This window comes from Globicephala melas, chromosome 3, assembly GCF_963455315.2.
Source record: "Globicephala melas chromosome 3, mGloMel1.2, whole genome shotgun sequence".
NCBI lineage: Eukaryota > Metazoa > Chordata > Mammalia > Artiodactyla > Delphinidae > Globicephala > Globicephala melas.
This window is the reverse complement of record NC_083316.1, coordinates 77,696,892-77,714,450: the sequence shown is the minus strand read 5'-3', so window position 1 is coordinate 77,714,450 and position 17,559 is coordinate 77,696,892. Positions and strand designations below refer to the sequence as shown.

At 39.6% G+C, this 17,559-nt stretch overlaps 1 protein-coding gene across 6 annotated transcripts in view; it reads right to left on the bottom strand.

The window, feature by feature from the left end:
- CAST (calpastatin) overlaps positions 1–17,559 on the bottom strand; it is a 133,006-nt gene that overhangs the window by 94,983 nt on the left and 20,464 nt on the right. For all 6 annotated transcript variants that reach the window (XM_060296040.1, XM_030848209.3, XM_060296036.2 and 3 more), the window contains one exon: positions 145–216. Coding sequence is in view for 5 of the 6 variants with exons in the window: in XM_030848209.3 (XP_030704069.2) it covers positions 145–216 (72 nt within the window). In the remaining variant the exon portion in view is untranslated. The remainder of the gene's footprint in view (positions 1–144; positions 217–17,559) is intronic.

Sequence of the window (17,559 nt, the reverse complement as noted above, 5' to 3'; positions counted from 1 at the left end):
ACACTACCCCCACCAGCACAGAATTGGTACTTTGTTTAAAAACTTTCAGTGATATATGGACACTGTTTACCTTCCCTACAAGTCCCACCCACTAATGGTACACCTGTAGAGTAGGGGTCTTTTCTTGCTCAGGAAATGACTGACCTTGGTGACCGGAGCTGTTCCACCAGCCTGAGTTCTGGAGGGTTGACTGCTCCCAAGCTTTGTCGCTTTTTTCTGAAAATAGGAAATATTAGTTTCTATAGGAGGAGACATCTTCACAACGTAGTCAAGTGTACATTTTCCTATCAATACAAATATCTTTTCAGGCAAAATTCAGACTAATATACTAAGTACGCAAAAAAAGAACATGTTTTTATTTTTTCATGTCTTCGCCAGAAGACTATATAAATATTAAAAACAAAGAGTATTGTACATTGAATAGTCCCCAGTTGTTCAATATTCAGTGGTTTGGAGCACTACAGAAATCCTCACATGGGAGTTGTCATTTTCCACCACAGTGCACTCCCAGAACATCATCGCTCACCGTGAGAAAGTACGTGCTTTCTCTCTTACCCTGAGTGCTACGGAGAGCAGATGTTAGTACAGCCTCCACAGAGGGTGACTTAGCAGCAAGTATCAAAGATGGCAATACATCTAAAAATTTATCTTAGGGAAATAATATGACAAGAGCAAAAGCCTTTTTTCTTCAAATATATTCATCACAGTATTCTAACATCAAAAAGCTAAAAACAATATAGGTAATAATGAATGTTTATTGAGTTCTTACCATGTGCCTTACCATGTGTTTAATTATTCTACTAGAATAATAAAATTATAGGTAATAATAGAATAATAATGCTCTAATAATAGAGTATAGTACAGCACTATTGTCAGTGCTCTGTTTAAGTACCATGTGTTACAACTTATTCAATCTTCAAATTACCCAAAATAAAGTTGTTATGCCAATTTTATGGGTAAGGAGATGGAGGAATGGGATGAGTACACAGCTTGGCCATGGTCACAGCTAGTCAAAAGTAGCATGTCTGTTTCAGTCCCTATTCTCTTACCTACCTACACTGCCTCCCACATAAGGGGTTATGTTATGAACAGTTACAGGATGAAATATCATATGGTTATTTAATGATCAGGTTTAGAAGAATATTCCATTAAATGCAAGTATATTATTAATATTTCACATGAAGAAATGTCACATTATAAAATAACAGGAATGATATGGTCTCAAGTTCATACGGGGTTATCTTCTGATAGTGGGGTTAAGAGTGCTTCATTGTGCTTTTTTTGTAATTTCTTATATAACTATAACTACTTAACTGTTGAAAGGACAATAAACGGGGGGGGGGAAGGTAAAATACACAGTTGCTTTCTCAACAAGGACTTGATATCTTCTATCTTTTACTTATGAATATCTATATTTCAAAGAAGCAAGCGTATAAAGTTTTATAATGTAAAATGGTGACAGTATGATCCAACATCTATAAAATGTGAAGAATGTACTGTAAGAATTGAATACAGGAGGGATGATCATGCTAATTAGGTGATATATAACACAGTGAAGAATTGTATGTCCACATACATACAACTTCTGAAAATTTTTGAAAAATATATAATTGAGAACAATTTGGTTGAATCCTTTAACATTTAGAAGATATTTAGCAAAATTTATGTTGCTTAACTTTGTGAAAAATGCCTGCCACGGAAGCTTGAGCTGAAGCCTTCTCTTCCTTCAGGGCAAATACTACCTTAGCAAGAAGAAAAGACAGAACTTAGCTTGCTGTCCTCAGAGTACAATCTTTATGTGTCCACGGGTTGACCATTCTCAGAGCACTTCAGGAAGATCCCCGAAACAACAGGGTGGACACATTTTAATAAGATGGGTATCTGAGGGCCTTGAGAGGCCTTTGCAGAAGCCAGGTATTACCTGTAGACCAAATAGTCTATCCTAAGCATTCATGCACTACCATCAACCAAAGGAAGAAAAAATCCTAGATAAATGGGATAGAAATAAAGGAGGCTGCTAAAAAGTTAGTAATTTGAGTGTGATATGGGAGATGGTAAAAGGAGGGGATGGCCTAAGTTTTATCCATATCACAAGTCTCTTTTCAAAATACAAGGTGTCTTAACAAATAGCTTCTGATAACCATAATGTATACGTGGATTCCGTGTAAGGGGTTGGATATAAGAAATGAAGACAAGAATACAGCATTGGGGTTATTCGTTTTAATCTCATTCTCCAATTCAACCTCCTCATTTTCCAGTGAGGAGACTGAAGCCCAGAAAGGTCAGGTCAGTGTACACTGTTCCATAGCTGTCCCACACTCTAGCTATTAGCCTGTGGTCTCAGCTATAATCAAGGAAGGTCCCATTTAAATCCTGCACTAACTACAGCTTCAATTCTCACAATCAAAATGCACATACCAGACTCTGATTTATCTGTAGAAGAATTCCACTACAACACATTAGCTAAGATTTGCCCGTGAGAATTAAAAAAACTTGCTCTTTGGCTGAGTTATGATACTATTAAGTTAAAAATAACTATTTTAACTTAATACACATGCTGATTGTTTATATAAACTCAGCACACATGCTGATTTTAATTTTAACTGTATATAAACTTAAGATTTACTCTGAAAAATAATTTATTAATAAATTCAATATTTTTAAACTCAACTGAGGATATCTCAGATTTCCTGTGGGTATGACCTATTGAAGTTTGCCTTGCCCTCTGAGCTGCCTGAATTACTTAGTCTACAAAGGACCAATTTAGTTTAGCTGAAACAAGAGTAGAATTTGTAAAAATGATCCTCTATTATCTAATATTTATAAAGGGCTTAATAATGTCAGGCACTTAAAACACAACACAAAAGCTTAGAAATGCACATACATACCAGAGCACAGACCCCTTATTCTCAGATTAGTAACCATACAGATTGTTTTGGCTGATATATGACGTGGTTCTCTCTTCAATTGTGTTTGACTTCATGCATCCCTCTACTTATTGGACAGACATTTATTGAACCCTGGCCAGGAGCCTGGTCCTGTTCTAGGCAGTGGGGATATAATGACCAATTAAACAAACAAACAAAAAAAGGTCTTACTCTCGTAGTGCTTACATTCCAGTAGGAGGACTCAGATTCTAAATAAGTCAACAAAAGCCAAGATGATTTCAGAGAGTGATGAGTGCTATAAAGTCAATAAAACAGGGTCATGTAACAGAGAGTGGCTGGCTGAGGGTTCCTTCAGACAGGACAGACAAAGAAAGACATTTGACTGAGACCTGACTATAAATAAACCAATCATGTTAATATCGCATGGGGGAAGGGAGGCATTCTAGGTGGATAGAGTAGCACATGCAAAGGCCCTGAGGTAGGATGGGATGGGTTTGGCAAGTTGGAGGAACAGAAATATGTTCCTGCAGCTGAAGCAAGATGGGCACAGGCATACATGGTATGAGATGATACAGGATGCTGGATCAAGATATTTGGTCTGAAGTGAGGTGGGTTCATTATGGCCCCGCAGTCGGGTGTGTTTGGGATCATCAGTTTCTTCCAGGCCTTGGCTTGCTTCCTGACCTTCTCTGAGTACCATCTAGTCCTTGTGAGTCCTCCTTTGCCTCCATGTGAAAAGTTCTCAAAGTCCTTTGACTTCACATCACCTTGTCCTTAGTTTTGCAGTGTCTTCCTCACCCTCACTCCCGCTCACCCTCACCATCAGCATCGGTCCTTAGAAATCCCACTCTGGCCTGGACACATTTCTCACCCAGCTAGGTCTGCATATTCACAACTGTGATAGGGCTGGATCTGACCTCAGATAGAACAGAATTCATTTACTCAAAGTAAGTGAAAACTCAAAACAAGCTCACTCATACATGATTCTGCATTTGTCCTAACACACAGGTATGCTGTGGTCTCTAAAAGATTAAGATGTTAAATGAGAACACCAATCCTAGGATAATTCAAATTTTGAGTTAAACTATTTTTCTTCATTTCCATAAACCCATAGACTAAAGGTTACTGAGCAGATTTTCCCTTGCCATTCAATCACATTCCCTCTATTATTTATGAGCACTTCTTTGTTTAACTTAAGTTTTATAGAAAGGCAATGGTCAGCAACAGCTTGCCCTCATTCCTCTATATCAGGTCGCAGGCCTGGCTGAGTCATTCGTTCCTTGCAGGACAGCCTGTCACAGGGCCTCAGTCCTGATGATTGACAGGGGCAGAAGTGTAATCGTCCACACCAGATTTACCTCTACTGGACTCTAACCCCAGGACATCAAGTCCCGTCCATTTACAGAGAACTTGTGTGATTTCTCCTGCTTGGGTGCAGACTCCTGAGTATACACAGGTCCTGTTCCCATGGACTATGAATCCACACCTTCTACTGGAAGCAGCCTCCCCCATCTCAAAAGAGGTTCAGAGTCTGCCAGCCACAAGACTGGTAAAACAGGCACCTCTGCTTGCACAGACAAGATCGATAAAGAACGCACAGATTAGATCCATCCTATATGCTGCTGTAGGAAGACATGAATAGAATTAATGGCGTGCCTTTCTTGTATGTTTGTTGTGGTTCATAATAAAAGGTTTTATTGAATGAATCAGAACTCAAGTCTTAAAAACTGTTTTCAAGTAACAGTGAAATTCCAAGAGCCAGGCAAAGCTGTGTCATTATCTCCTAAAATCTCAGGAAAGGCCCCTCGATGAGGCTTCATGTCATCCTGAGACCTAGTGAATCTGTAAAGAAAAGTGCCGAATTCTCTAGAACAATGGTCCTACTTTTTGACACATGTGGCAGGAATCCTGGCTGTACCCAATGCCAGCTGTGAGAAAAGGAAGTTTATGAGCATTTCTAAACACGAATTTTCTCACCTGAAAAATGAGAATAACCCTACTTGTACCTCAGAGAGAGACTGAGAGGATTAAATGAGATGAGGTATGGCCTGAATTCTGTGGCCCACATGTTGGAAAACCCCGCTCTGAAGAGAGAGGCCCAAGGCCTTGAACAGGTAGCAATGGGACAGACTCATCTCTCCAGGGCAACCCCAGTGCATCTAATTTCAACTCATGAGGGGTCTTAGTGGCTGTTGAGAATTTTCTATGAGCTTTTGTTATTTATATAATAGAAAAAGAATTGTTTCTGCATTGGATAGAAAGTGATTTTTCTTTAGGACTAGCCATGATTCTATTAATGGATGCAGTTACTTGGAAACAGTTTGATCCTTTTGAGGTTTGCTTTTACGCGCTGCTAGGTTGGACAAGAGCAGCCTTCAGATAGAAGTAATTTGTTTTCAATACAGCAATGATACCCTTCTGAGTACTCTACCCAGTGATTCCGACTGGTGAGAACATGTCCTGTTCCTGGCCTTGTGTGAGGTCTGGAGATTACATGAAAGTATAAATGCAATGCATCTAAGCCCACAGTCAGAGATACTATGATGACTCAATAAATGCTAGCTAAGGGAAACCCGGGACCACTTCCAGGGTTGATGCTGAAAGGCCTACCTAATGAGTTAGGCCGACCAGAGCCAGATCAGCAGGTCCTGATATTCGTGCATCAGCTGTCAAAGATGACGGCCCCTCTGGACCTTGCTCTGATAGGTCCCATAGGTGTCGTCACTGTCACACGGTGTGTGAGTGTGGGCGTGTGTGGGGGGGGTGTGATTTAGGGTCAACAAGATCTGCAGGAATAGACATGACCTCAATATGTTTCCTGAGAGTGGCAAGGACCCTGCTGAGGTACTACAGGGTGTCAGGACAGGATATGGAACAGGTGATTTCAACAGCCTGGGTGGCACATATATTAGTAAAATATCTGGAGAACACTAAAACTCATTAGTAAATGAACAAAGAAGGAAGTCGGTGACTCGGCTTATAAATGAGAAAAATTTAACTCAACTTCATAGTCAAGGAAGGTACTTCAGTCTGTAAGCTGGGCCACAGCCTCCTTTCAAATACAGCTTTGTTTCCTTTTTACATTAATGATGTTCTTATGTAAGAAAATTTGGATTAAAAAGTAAGGAGTGTTTCTGCCTTAAATAACTCAAGAAAACCCTCGACAATTATATGCAACAGTGGTTTTCAGAGGCTGGACACCAGGCAGCAAGGACAGTATTCCCTGCGAGGGAAACAAACCAGGGGTGCCCTGTGATCGCCACAGCTTACTGCCTGCAGAGTTTCCAGCTGCCGGATCATGCAACGGCTGTCTGTCTCTCTGGGTTGAGGAGATGGAGCTGGGAGTTTGAGGGTCAAGGGCACTCGAGGGGCTCAAAGAGAGGGCGCCAGAGAGGAGAGCTACAAAAGTGAGCTCCAGAAATCTGCATGTGCATGCCTGTGAGGAGAGCCTGAGTCTGGGGAAAGACCACCCATAAGGAGCAGAGGCATAATCACAGGGGCTCCCAGGGACCAGGAATAGGACATGTTTCCAGCAGTCAGAATCACTGGGTAGAGAATGCAGAAGAAAAAGTAGGACTGGAATTTCCCTGGTGGTCCAGTGGTTAAGACTCCATGCTTCCACTGCAGGGGGCACAGGTTCAATTGAATAAGAAGAAGAAAAAAAAAATGTAGGCCTCCTCTAAAGGTTGCTCTGTTCTAGCCAAACAAAGGTTAAAAGCAAACCCCAAAGGATCAAAGTGTTTCCAGGTAACTTAACTGTGTCCCAGAACAAAGCTCAGGAAAACTTAAAGCAACAATAATAAAAAACACTCAATGCAATATAAAATTCATATCTGTTTATCATCTAATCAAAAATTACAAGGCATGCATAGAAGCAGAAAAATACAACTTTGTTTTCCAAACACAGGAAAATATAATGTTCAAAAAGCATAGTATCTTTTTTTTTTTTTTTTTGCAGTACGCGAGCCTCTCACTGTTGGGGCCTCTCCCATTGCGGAGCACAGGCTCCGGACGCGCAGGCTCAGCGGCCATGGCTCACGGGCCCAGCTGCTCCGCGGCATGTGGGATCTTCCCGGACCGGGGCATGAACCTGCGTCCCCTGCATCGGCAGGCGGACTCTCAACCACTGCGTCACGAGGGAAGCCCAAAAAAGCATAGTATCTTGATTGCAGGGCTGACTACGTGAATCTACACATGTAACAAAATGGCATAGAACTATATATACGTGTACCAATGGCAGTTTCCTAGTTTTGCTATTGTACTATAGTTGCAGGAGATGTAACCAATGGGGAAGCTGGGTGAAGGATACACGGCACCAGCCACACTATCTTTGCAACTTTCTGGTAATCTATAATTATTTCAAAAGAAAAAGTTTTTTAAAAGTATGTTCAGGAGAGACATAGCAAATATTTTTTTAAAAACCACCCGCAAATATTTTTTTAAAAACCACCCAAATCAAACTTCTAAAGATAAAAATGTCTGAGATAAAAAATACATTGGGATTAAGAACTGATGAGACATTGCAGAAGAAAAGATTAGTGAATTTGGAGATCTGGCAATGGAAACTATCCAAAATGAAACAGAGAGTGAAGGGCTAGAGGACAGGGAACAGAGCATCACTGAGCTGTGGGGCAACTCCAAGCAGCCCATACATATACAACCGCAGCCTCCAAAGAAGAGAGAGATGAGGAGACAAAACAAAATATTTGAAGAAATAATGGTCAAAACATTTCCAAATTTGATCAAAACTATAAACTCACCAATCCAAGAAGCTCAACAAATACCTTTTAAGAGTGAGGAGCTGGGTACGAAGAAAGGGTCAAGTTGGGTTTTAGATTCCCATCCCCCAAAGATTCCAGTGATAATGAAGTCAACCTGTGGGTGAGAGTTCTTCTGCCCCAGCTAAGACACAGTGCCCTTCCCTGCCATGAAGGTGTCAAAGAGTTCCTGAAGGTTCCAATCCAGCGATTCTCTTCTCCACCCCGAAGTGTGAGAAAGGGAGCTGGTCCACATTTCCACCAAAGTAATAGCCCTCAAGAGAAAGCAGGCTAGGAATTCTCCAGTTTGAGATAATCCGTTACATAACAGATTAGATGTTATATTTGACAGAATTTGTGAGCACACAAATACACAAGAATGTTTGCATTAAATGAACATCGAAACCCTCAAGGGTTCAACTTGGTAGCTAACACATTCAAATAATTGCTCAAGCCATTTTTAAAATCCTGTTTGTTGAATGGTCTTCAGAAACTTCAACATTATTTTTAGCTGACAGTTTTTTTCTTTCTTAGCATTTTCTAATCAGTGCATTTTTAGATCAGTGGTGTCCTAGGCTTGATGAAATGTAGTATTTTTCAGGATAAGAATTCTCATTAAAATATATGTTTTGACACATTTGTTGACAAATCAGTTCCATTAGTTAATAGTCACCCCCTAGAATGAAAAGAAATATTGTGTTTCCACATGAAAACACATGCTTTATTGGAAAATAGTATCTAGGAAAAGACATCTTTCAAAGGGAGGTCAGGTACCCCAACACTAGCAATCACAAGGCTGTGACTCTTATTCGCAAATGTTCGTTTACACCATGGTTCTAAGTAGTCTACAAACAAGTACAAGTTGCTATGACTACAGAAGGAAGTATAAATGGGTGCTACCCCCAATGCAATTTGGTAAATAGGATATGTTAGTCCCCTGGGAAACACTGATAAATAGGTCATAATGATGTCTTCTTATTAACTCACAACCTAACATAGAAATTTACTCAGTGAATGAAACGTCGCCTCCACAAAGCCCTTAATAACACACGTTATGGTGGCCAGCACTGAATTTTTTTTCCTGATTACTCAGTGCCATTCATTATCTCCAACTGGAAGTCCTTGAAGTGGTCTATCTCATGTCTTTCTACTCTCGAGATGGCTGCATTGACTGGGAGTCAGGAGAACGCTATCTTTCTCCTGGCTCTACCTCTGCTGTGACTTAGCTTCCTTCCCTGCCTCATTTACTATCCGTAAGGAGGGAGCAGCTGTACCTACACTTACATTTTAGATCCAAAGGAATGGGAATGATTTAACCTTGTTTTATGATCTTCCTGAGTAAAAAGAGGGTATAATACAAGGAAGAAAGAAGGCAGTGAAAAGTCAGAGAAGTGAGTTACAAAAATTGACAACAGTGGTAAGAAAGTCTATGGAGTTAGCTTTAAGTAGAATTCTGAAAATAGATAATTTTATGAACAGTTTTGGATACTAGTTGAAAGTATGGACTCTGGAAAATATGTTCCATCCTGGCTCCACTATTATATAACTGTGTGACCCTGGACAGGTCATTTAATCAAGTTGTGCCTCAATTTTCTCATCAGGAGAATGGGGTGCTTGTAAGGTGTGTGTGTGTGTGTGTGCGTGCGCGTGTGTGTGTGTGTGTGTGTAATGCCTACATATGTGTTAGCTATCAATATCAAATGATCGATAGTTCTCTACTACCTTTAACAAATCTGTAAAAGTAGTTCTTACATAATTCATTTTCCCTCTTATTAAACTACTTCTCACCAAAGTGTTAATAATTAACATATTATCCCTCCTAGGAACATCCACAATTTAAAAGAGGACCCAAGGGAAGGCAATGCTTAACTCAAAGTTTAAGGAAGTTGCTAACAGTGGAATTTCAGCCGTCAACAACAAGCCAACTGGGAAAATATTAGATGATGCCTCCTGAATATATCTACTCGACAAGACTGCCCCCACCTCAGGGGTGGGGATGGTGTGTATCTCTAAACCTCTTTAAGTTGTATGTCACATTTTTTTTTTTGCATTCTTGTATTCACATATGTATGTCCTTTTCAGAGAAAAAGATCAGTTTTCATCGGATTTTGAAGGGACCATAAGCTAAAAATAATTAATAATCCTTGGGACTTCCCTGGTGGCGCAGTGGTTAAGAATCCACCTGCCAATGCAGGGGACATGGGTTCCAGCCCTGGTCCGGGAAGATACCACATGTTGCGGAACAACTAAGCCCGTGCGCCACAACTACTGAGCCTGTGCTCTAGAGCCCGCGAGCCATAACTACTGAGCCCGCATGCCACAACTACTGAAGCCCGCGCGCCTAGAGCCCATGCTCTGCAACAAGAGAAGCCACCGCAATCAGAAGCCCAAGCACCACAAGGAAGAGTAGCCCCTGCTCGCTGCAACTATAGAAAGCCCGTGCACAGCAACAAAGACCCAACGCAGTCAAAAAAAAAAAAAAAAAAAAAAAAAAAATCCTTGCCCTCTAAGCTGCCTTAGTGCTTAAATCCTAATTCTCTGTCCATATCTAAGAGATGCACTTCTAGTCAAACACATGCACACGCGCCCCCCCACACACACGGTGGCGGCAGCCGCCTTACTCTGGAAGGTTCCAAAGGAAAAAGATGCACATGTAAAACACTTCTCCCTTTAAGGTCTAAGCAGACAGATGCATAGATTTAGTTTTGATCATTGTTAAAACACTCTCTTCCATTATTCTTTTACTATCTATGCTGTTTATTATTCTTTTTCCTCTGATTAAAAGAAAATACATTTAGAATAAAGAGAAAAGTAGTAAGAAGAAAACGTAAATTACTCCCAATCTTACCAATCAAGACAACTACTTTCAGTTATTTCTCTATTTTTATGCAAATACATAAATATGCACAATCTGTTAAATACATGGAATTGCTGGTCTTTCATCAGTTTTCTTTACCTATAACATAAACACGTTCCTCCACTGCTACATGTTCTGCAAAGCATGGTGTTAAAGATGCCTTAGTCACTATGTTTGTGCTGTAATTTCACCAATTCATTATGGCTGTACACTTGTTTCTCCCCTAGTTTGTTATTATTATAAATAAAGCTATGGAGAATATCTTTGTACATAGCTATCGAGTACACCTCTGATTATGTACTTGAAACAAATTCCTAGAATTGGAATTTCTTGGTCAAAAAGATTAAATTTTTTTTCTTATTCATGACTCTCAGTCACTTATTTCTCATTTCTAAATACCATTTATGTCTTCATTAAAGGAAAAGTTTAATCATATTTTTAACATTTCTAATCTTATAATTTTTAAGTTTTCAAATATTTGAAGAAATTTATATAAAAGTCAAAATCAAAGCCCTTTCTTCTTAAAACATACACACACACACACACACACTCCTAACATATGCTCATTCAGAAAAACAAAGTCGGCAAGGTATTATCACTGCTGAGGCAAGAAATATTTTATTCCAACTGAACACTGTACAAGAAATTTCCTCCTTTTAACCACTGGGTGTCCCCTGAAGTGTATGTTTAAAGTAAGACAGCTATTACCAGATCTATATAACAAGCAATTCAGCAACGTCTCATCGCATAGCTGGTAGTAAGAACCCTCATTTTTGTTTTTTTTTGTTTTTTTTCAGTGCGCGGGCCTCTCACTGTTGTGGCCTCTCCCGTTGCGGAGCACAGGCTCCGGACGCGCAGGCTCAGCGGCCATGGCTCACAGGCCCAGCCGCTCCGCGGCGTGTGGGATCCTCCCAGACCGGAGCACGAACCCGTGTTCCCTGCATCGGCAGGCAGACTCTCAACCACTGCGCCACCAGGGAAGCACCCCCTCATTATTTTTTAAATGCATTATTTAAAAATTTAGCCATTCAGCTTTCTACTCGGCTTTCACTTTTCAGTGAAATAGATGTATGGTTTCAGACTTTACTGAGTCTACTCAGTGTTTTAAGAAAGTAAGCTGAGAAAAAAGTAACAAAATTGTATTCAGAGAAGTAATTTTTATCCCAAGCACTAAGTGAAACCAAAATTGAAATGTGAATATGAGATCACTTTAGCTCTCAGTTTCCTGTAAGTAAAGTGTTTTCTTTGAGACTGTATTTGCAGATTTCAGAGTGATATATTTCTGCAATGTACTAAAGTCCAAATATTCTGCATCTTGAGCTCAAATTAGACCACTTAGGAGTAAGAGGCTTGATCTGCAAAAGAAAGAGAACAGGGGTGCCAACCTTACTGTGAAAAACTAACCAGGAAGTCTACATTCTTAATGATTAAGATACACATATGTTTAGAATTCACTCCAGAGTGCTTTCCAAATAATGTCTTTCTTATTTGATATTGTGATAAATGAATCAATTTACCTGTGAACATCTGGCAAACAATCCAAGAAATCTGTACCGTGTGATGCCATCTTGGTCACACTTATCTCTTTTTGTGTAAATGAACACTGATTTCAACTTTTTTTTTTTTTGCTTTATCTGATGTTTGCTATATAAATGCATGTACATTGGAAGAGAACAGTCATCTATGCAGAATCTCCACTTACTCAGCACCCACTTACTCAATCCACTTAATCATAACAGGAACAGCTCCCAAGGGAACCTACAATACCCCAGTCTCCAAACAAGAAACTTTCCTCAGCCCTCACAATTCTAGAACTATTATCAGCCTAGACCCTTCTTCCAGCCTCCCCACAGATGGCACTGCAACATCCAGGTTCCCCCACCCCTTTAGCTGCTTCTTCTTTCACTTGTTCACTGGTTTCTCCTTCCTACATCCTCCATGCTGGCATTTATCAACGTTTGCTTTTAGTTTCTCTCTTCTCTCTCTACACTCTTTTCTTCGATAATTTCAACCAAGAATTTTGGCAGTGAGGGTTAGAAAGGAAGATGGAATGGGAGCTTGAGCAGTTTCAAAAGAAATATTTTTAAATGGTTTACGATGAGGAAGACTAAACCGATAAGTAGTCTAAAGAGGAGTCATTAAATAAAGAGTAAAACGAATGAGGGAATAGTTGAAGGAACAAGGTCCTAGGAGAAGTGGGAAGAAATAGGGTTAGTACCAGCTCCCTGCAACCAAAGCCTCCCATGTGGTTCAATGATCCCTTGAAACTGCAGCACCCTTGATGTGCTTCAGAGCCACCCTGTCCCCAGGACACGGTAAAGCAGAGTTGGCTAAGGGATGGGGTTGGTGGGGGGCATTTTAAAAATAAAGGAAAAAGGAAATGAGAAGAGCAAAAAACCAAGAAAAGTTCATGTGTACCAGGAACTGTGTTATGCACGCCATAAGAATTATGTGTGTTACTCAAAATGTGCTCAGAAGACCACCATCAGAAGATATGAGTCACCTGGGGTGACTGGTAAAAATACTGATTCCCTGATCCCATCTTGGATCTGATAAATCAGAATGTCTGGAGATGGGGTCCAGGAGTCTGAAATTTTCATCCTATCTCCAGGTGATTCTTAGGCATGTTAAAACTTGAGAATCACCGCATCATCTCACATAATGTCCTAGAAGGTGAGGGATAGAGAGTTTTTAATAATTTTTTATGACACTAAATCAGTGCTCTACACATTCATCAAGCATTCTGTAATAATGCTGATTGAAACATAAAAGACTTTATGACGGCAACTTGCTGAGAGATTTTGACTTCACGAATGAACTGTTTTTGGAAGGCCAACAAGCTATTATGTACATTTGGTATATGATAAAATATTATTGACTTTATGACAGAAATCATACATATTCAGTCCTTAGATGACACAGGTATCTTGCTATGGGCACAATTTCAGGTTATCATCCCTTTCATCCCTCTTGAATCAGTCATTCCTGTATCTTTGAGAAGCTAATAAAGTCTAGAGGTAAGACTGAAAAAATAAAAACTTTAAAACAGGATATTTCAGGACTCATATTTAATTGACTTGTCCATCAGGTTTCCAGGACTTATGACCTATTCTAAAGTCAATAAATTTAACTCCTATTCAATTCCTTTGATATTTTGTTAACTTTGATTCCAATTTCCTATGCTATAAGGTACACTTTTCAGAGACAATTTTGGTGGGACCTACGATCTTGGGCAATTAGGCTCATTACTCCAAAGTGCAAGAACGAAGGGTATTTTATTGCTGCATGATATAATGTTCATATATTTATATGTTCTTTTATAGAGGCAAAATGCTTAACTATTTTTATTAGCTACTCCCTACTACTTATATAACATTTTATATATCACAGATTCTTAATCTAAAAGCACATTATTTTCATATTCTTTGTTAAAGAGGGACTGTACTTTCTAGCAATTGGCATATGTTTCTGGGTGTTACACAGAGTTGTTTTGAAACAAAAGGACTACTAAGCTTAATGAACTACCAAACTTCCTTCCTTTTTTAATGGGAAAGGCTTGGCAATATGTAGTCAACAAAAGAATTTGAGTCCTGGTTAGAAATCAATAAGGGGCTCACTTTTATTGCTAAACAAAGTTCTCTTCATTGTCTAGTAATAGTACTAATAATAAGGCCACAACAATAATAATAGTAGTAATAATAATAACAATAATAGCAGCTCGCATCTATATGGCACTTCGTGTGTCCCAGGCACTGTCCTGGACACTTCATATGCTTGGTCTCATTGATCTTCACATTAACTTATGCAGAGGCTATTGTTATCTCCATGTTACACATGAGGAAGGTACCCTTAGTGAAGCAAAGTAATTGGCCCAAGAACACACAGCTAGGAAGTGGCAGAGCTGGGAGCAAGTCCATGCAGTGGGACTCTATAGAGTCTGCACGCAGCCACTACAATGTGCTGCCTCCATGGGAACCATGGACTGGGTGGCAGGCTAACTGGATTAGGAGTGTGGCTCTTCAAAGCTTCCACAGCACGTGAGAAAGAAGATGCTCTCACTGTGGTCTCAGAATGGCAAAGCATTTTTCTCCTGAATTTTATAAACTACCCGCATTTTTCTCAGAATTCAACCTGAATACATGTCTTAGGATAAATAGGCTATTTGAATGTCTACATAATGTCTGGTATTTTAACTGTAGGTTTTGAACTTAAATTCATGGATTGCTCTTGTAGACCCATTTGGTAGGCTCCACATAAGAAAATACTAAATTCTAAATTGTAAGAATAAAAGAAAAAGAAACCGCACATGCACCGAAGCAGGAAAAACAAGCTTTCTAAAAATAAATATAAGGCTTCCCCAGACATCTTCTCTATAGCACAAAAAGTCAGAAGACCATGGAGCAACAGGTACTGAACTTCAAGGGAACAGAACTGTTACCCCAAAATGTACAATTTTGTACTAATTTCTTGTGTGAAGCCAGCAGAAAAACATGCTTAGGATCCACACAGACACAGAAAATCACCATCTGTGTTCCTTCGCAGAAAAAAATTATCTTAAAAATATTCTAGTCAATGAAGAAATAAATCAAAATTTAGAACTAAACAATGGGGAAACTACAGTTGAAAAGGATTTTGGAACTTCCTTTAGTGAGTTTAGCCTTCCAGATCAGACACCCAGGGGATTCTGGATCTCTAGGTAAGCCAGGTGGGACTGCCCTTGGGGCACCTGTTCAGCTTTGCCTCCTTCTTGGCACTGGGACATGAACTTGTCCAGCCACAATCAACTCCCCACAGTTAAAACAGACAAGAGATTGTAATAACCTATCACCCCTTAAAATAACATTTGCTGGGCTTCCCTGGTGGCGCAGTGGTTGAGAGTCTGCCTGCCGATGCAGGGGACACGGGTTCGTGCCCCGGTCCGGGAAGATCCCACATGCCGCGGAGCAGCTAGGCTAGGCCAGGCCCGTGAGCCATGGCCGCTGAGCCTGTGAGTCCGGAGCCTGTGCTCCGCAACGGGAGAGGCCACAACAGTGAGAGGCCCGTGTACCGCAAAAAAAAAAAAAAAAAAATTCTCATAGACACTCAACTCCATCCTCAAGCATTTATATTGCAAATGCAATATGACAAATGATATTTTAGTTGCAAGAGTCTACTGAAATTGCTGCAGACCTCCTAGGATCACTTAGTGGTTGTATAGGGGTCATACTCAAGACAAGTAAGAGCTATTTATGGTAGCAGGAGAAAAAGAGCTCTGAAATTCACACAGCTGCATTCATCCCCAGATATTTTTACATATGACAATATAATAATGGTTCTTGCCTAACCCTAATCATTTTCACTCTGGGTTAAGTCTTCCTGAAGCCCTCCTCTATACCTTTTTTCTTGCATCTCCAAATGAAATGCAGCAGAACAATAAAGGGAGAAGGAAAAAACACTGAGAAGTACCCTTGAGCATAGAAAGTACATTTTCAAACTGACTTTGTTTCAAAGGCCTGAGTTTGTCCTTGGAAGCCTAACCAGTATGTTTGCATATGCTTGGGGACAACAAATTATTCACCCTTTGGAGGCACATGCTAGTTTGAAAATGGATTACCAAAAACCCAAACTAAGCTTCTTAATCTTACTTCTTGTTCAACAGAGCAGTAGATGAGAAAATATTTGGGAGAAAGAATCAGTTTTGGGAAACCTTTCTCTGGTAATCTTAAGAGGATGGCAGCCAACTGTGGGTGGTAGGATAGGCAGATTACAAGTCCAGATTGCACATGGTTTTATAATCATGAACATAAAGGCTAAAATAACGTCTAATGTAGGATGGTTTCCTTGAATTGTCTCCAGGGCCATAGTATGTCATCAATGACTTAACTGCACATGACATAAAGAATCAGAGATCCTTTAGAGACAGACCATATCGGAAATATAACTCGACTACCAAGTTATCATACCCACACATCTGTCCACCCTATCAAATAGATCTGGGCAGAATTTGGTGAGATAATGAACAATCTTCAGTCTCAGACTATCTGAATCTCTGCAGTGATTTATGCCCTGATAGCAGGGCAAAGCCTCTATCTCCTCTCTTCTGCCAGCTGGGACGGAGCAGAACAGACCAACATGACCAGGCTCTGGCACAAGTGCAAGAGTTGTAAATCTGAATTTCTCAGAAGTGTTATGAAACAATGTCAGACTTGCCTGAATTGCTGATAAAGAAAAGAAAAATTCTTTCTTTCTTCTCTCAAGGTGGAAGTTCAGCCTTTCAGTTTCGAAAAACTGAAAGTACAGTCATCATACTGACACAGAAGTTTCAAATTCTCCCCTGGCTGCATTGATAACAGGACTACTTATCAGTTTTCCCAGGCCCTTTATAAATATGAAAATAAGGCACTTTATAGTCTGGATATATAAAAGACCTATCACTGGGCAAGCAGTTGTTGCCTAAACCAACAATACCTGTACATTCAAGGCATAATATTTAAGCTTCCACATAATAACATAATTGTTGAGAATAATCCTATAAGAACTAGGTCACTATCCACTTGATTGTACTGGAAAAGAAGATTTCCTTTTTTGTGCAAATAGTTTAAACTTGATAAATATTAATAGAGAATAACATCTAAAAACATTATTTCCTAGTCTGGAGAAAAAAGAGACACTATAGTTTTCAAACAGTTTGATAGATATCTGGGAATATATTTAAAGAGTAGGGTTGATGGGGAACTGAGTGATATTATATAGATTTTCATGCTAGTAAAAGGGGAAAAATGTGGTATTCTTCCCATGGAAAAAATTTTTAAATAATATAACCAAGAAGCAGGATAAAATCTTAATAAAAGTTTATTTTTACTTTGTAAAGAAATCTTGCCTTCCATGGGTACAAAACCTTACTGCAAATTTGCGTGGTAAGAAATAATCTAAAATATATTTTCATGGGTGTTGGTAATGGAAACAATAACAGACAGCTGTGGACAAAACCTTAGTGCAGAATTCATAGCAAGTTCTAGTCATAATGGCCTTCATACTGAATATATTGAAATATATTGAATATTTCAAAACTGCAGCA